The sequence below is a fragment of the Corvus brachyrhynchos genome, unplaced genomic scaffold, assembly GCF_000691975.1.
Source record: "Corvus brachyrhynchos isolate BGI_N302 unplaced genomic scaffold, ASM69197v1 scaffold21, whole genome shotgun sequence".
In the NCBI taxonomy this organism is placed as follows: domain Eukaryota; kingdom Metazoa; phylum Chordata; class Aves; order Passeriformes; family Corvidae; genus Corvus; species Corvus brachyrhynchos.
In genome coordinates, this window is record NW_008236924.1 from 7,449,852 (window position 1) to 7,453,081 (window position 3,230).

Consider the following 3,230-nt stretch of genomic DNA (forward strand, 5'->3'; position numbering starts at 1 on the left):
ATTAGGGTGTGGCTGTCCCGCTGTTCCCCCGCTGCAGGGTGTAACGGGGCCGCACCATTAGTGCTTCCATCTCCCCTAAGGCATCTGTCTCCTCCATCACCTGCACGTCGCCCTCCCTCTCCCTGCCCCACCAGACCCTGCAGGCAAATTCAGAAATGTGTCACCCACACATCGGGTGACAGCAGCAGTGGTGGCAATGCCAGCTGAGCCCTGTGCCGTGGAGGGAGTGGCTCCATGTGACTGCTGGATGCATCTCTGGACACAGCCTGGCATCCCACCAGGAGCACAGGCAGAGATGAGAGGGCAGTGCCTTGATAATGACCCGTGGGACTGGGGACCTCCAGCACTCTGCAGTCAGGTGCCCAGCAGACAGCATTATTTCGTACTCCTGAACCCCTGCCAGCCTTGCCAGAGGGGGAAGCTCCTGTACCAAGGCACCACAACCGGGTGGGGGGCTAAGCCAGCTGCTGCACTGCCCACTCTGTCCCCATCCCCATGGGCATGGACACGGCCCTGCCGCTTCCCTTGGGAAGCACCTCACTGGGACCCACGGCCGTCCCCAGAACCACACACACCAAAGGATACTAAAACTTTGATTTGTGATTTCGAAATTCCACAGGTTTATCCTCAGGTCATCCGCTGACATGTAGGTCTCATAGTCGCTGTTGACGGAGATGGAGTTGATGTGGTAGGTGTGTGCGTTGGCGAACACCCTCCGCGGAGTGGCCTCCACCATCAGGTCCATGGGCCGAAGCACGGGCACCTGTGGGATGAGGAGCAGAGCGTCGGCACCCAGGGACGGGGTCCAGCACCTGGCATGGGGGGATGCCCTCACAGGGTCTCACAGAGCTCTGGCTGCCGGTGCTTCTACCCACCCACTCCTAACAGGCTCTCTCCAGGGAAACCTAATGCCTTCCCAAGTCTATGACAGGAGGACAAGCAGACCCAAAAGCCATCTAATTTTGAGAGAGGCTCCAGGATGGTTAGAGCACAGTGAAGCAGTAAGAGCCCAGTAGGTTCTGATCTTGCTGCAGCAACTGTTCTAGCTTTGAAACAAAAAAACAACCAAAAAACCTCTTTGCCTTATTTTGTCACTGTTAGCCAGGATCTGAAATTCCTGGAGCATTTCTGACATTAATAGATTTTTTGAGAGAGCCAAGTAAGCACATTTTTTCTTTAAACTTTTTTGCATTTGTCTCATAGCAAAGTGATGGAGGTAAGAGATGAGAAGGGACAGAGGGAGGAACACACAGGCAGGGACAGAAGGAAGGACCAGGAACAGAGCTGTGGGTGTTTCCCTTTAGACAGATCAGCATAACCAATCGGGGATGGGGAAATGCAGTGGGGACCATGTGTGTGAAGAGTGGGGTCGGTAACAACTTTGGACACAGTGCTCTGAAGGCAACTTAATACACCAGGAATGTGTCAGTCCATGCTCCTGCTTGCCAGTGAGCTGTTCCCTCCAGCTACTTCATTACTTGTATTATCTGTGTGCTGCCTGAAGAGATTTCCCACGGCTGCAGAGGTGGGGATGGGAGTGACAGCCAGCTTGAGTGACACGAGAGCACTGGTGCTGCCAGCTCAGAGCCTGAGCCTAATGTGACGAGCCTGCCCGCTAATTCCACCTGACACAGCCAATGATGCATCGTTTGCGCTGACAGTTCTGCTCAGCCAGCTGGGGACTGGGGACAGCAGCTCGCGCCTCGCTCGGGGACCACAGGGACTGGCTGTCAGTCCGACCGTCAGAACACGATGGCTGTGCAAAGAGAAAGGGTTCAGTGACTACGCTGGGCCTGGCTGGGCATGGAAACAAGCACAGCAAGGGCTGGGGCAGGGGATTCTGCTCAGCGAGATGACGCTGCCCAGCACAGCTCGTGGTCAGACCCTGGGCTAGTACCTGTCCCCAGTCTGGGCAATCCGGGCTGACAGCAGCACCGTGGAGCTTGCAGCTCCCGGTGCCCCAGCACGATTCCCTATTCACTCCTACAAGGCAGTCACTCACAACCACTGAGCTATGACAAACTCTTAAATCGAGAACATTCTCCACACATTACTTCAGAGCCAAGTCCCGGGGAGACTTTTTTATGTCTGGGACTTGGCCCATCACCAGGTAAAACCCCACAAGAGGGACAAACCTGGTTATCCATGAATGGGTTTATAAAGCAGGGATTTTTATCTGCTCCAGTGGCAAGAATCTGCACTGAAATATGGAAACCAGCCTGCCCACATGCTGCAAGCTTCTGCTTAAATCCTCATTGCCAATACCCTTAACCCTGAAAACACTGAAACTTTGAGGCAGAAGCAGTCAGGAATTTTCTGGGAGCAGATGGTGAGCTTGTTCCCCAATAGCAGCATGGGGATCCTGCAGCACAGGGGACCCTGGCTCGGGACAGCCAAGGGGAGCAGCTGCCCAGCCAGGCCTCAGCCATAGTGGAGACACCAACAAATGGGGCAATGTGACAGCAGCTGGAACTGGGTCCTGTGTTTTTTTGAAGCAGGCACAGGCCAAGTCAGCATCTGCCCAACCCACCCAGCTCAACCAGCAGTGCCACAGCAATCCTGAACAGCAGAGACCTCCTTGCACATCCCTGCTCCAGCTCCAGAGCCCACCTCAGGGCAGGCTCTGGTGTCACACACACCCATTATTAAATGATAACTCAGTGTAACAAAGCGCATCAAGTACACAAAAAGACTGTCAAAGAAAATGAAACATCAATAAATTCAAGTACTTTCTGTTTTCAGGAAGGGGGGCAATGCCAGTCACTTTTCATTTAAAACAAAGTGAGGCTTAATTTTGATTCCTGCTTTTAGCAGGTACCCCCGGCAGAAGACATCCCACTCACTCCGAGCACACATGACACTTGATTCCTCTCCCTGTGTCTGGTGAAGGCTCCCCCTATCCTGAATTAATGAGACACTAACCCTTTCTTGAGCTGTAAAACTCATTTTCTCGATGGCTGGGGTGGAGAGAGATGGCATGTCCCAGCCCCTTCCCACCACTGCCACTGCGTGTCCTCCTGCCACCTCCAGTCCTGAGTGAAGGTCCACAGTGCAGGGGACATGGTGTCAGTAAGTGCCCCCACCCCCATCAGGCTTCCCCTCATTGTCTGTCAAGTTGGCTGTCACCAACTGCTCCCTGCAGAAAAGCTCTACGTGGCCGAGCTGTCCATGTCATTCACAGTGCCATGACGGATGTGGCCTGTGGAATCACAGAGATTAAATGTTTCTCA

General features: G+C 53.9%; 1 protein-coding gene across 1 annotated transcript in view; it reads right to left on the bottom strand.

The window, feature by feature from the left end:
* PPP2R2B (protein phosphatase 2 regulatory subunit Bbeta) overlaps positions 1-3,230 on the bottom strand; it is a 68,359-nt gene that overhangs the window by 7,162 nt on the left and 57,967 nt on the right. Inside the window, exon 6 of the mRNA XM_008629036.2 lies at positions 586-763. Within this exon, the coding sequence (XP_008627258.2) occupies positions 586-763 (178 nt within the window). The remainder of the gene's footprint in view (positions 1-585; positions 764-3,230) is intronic.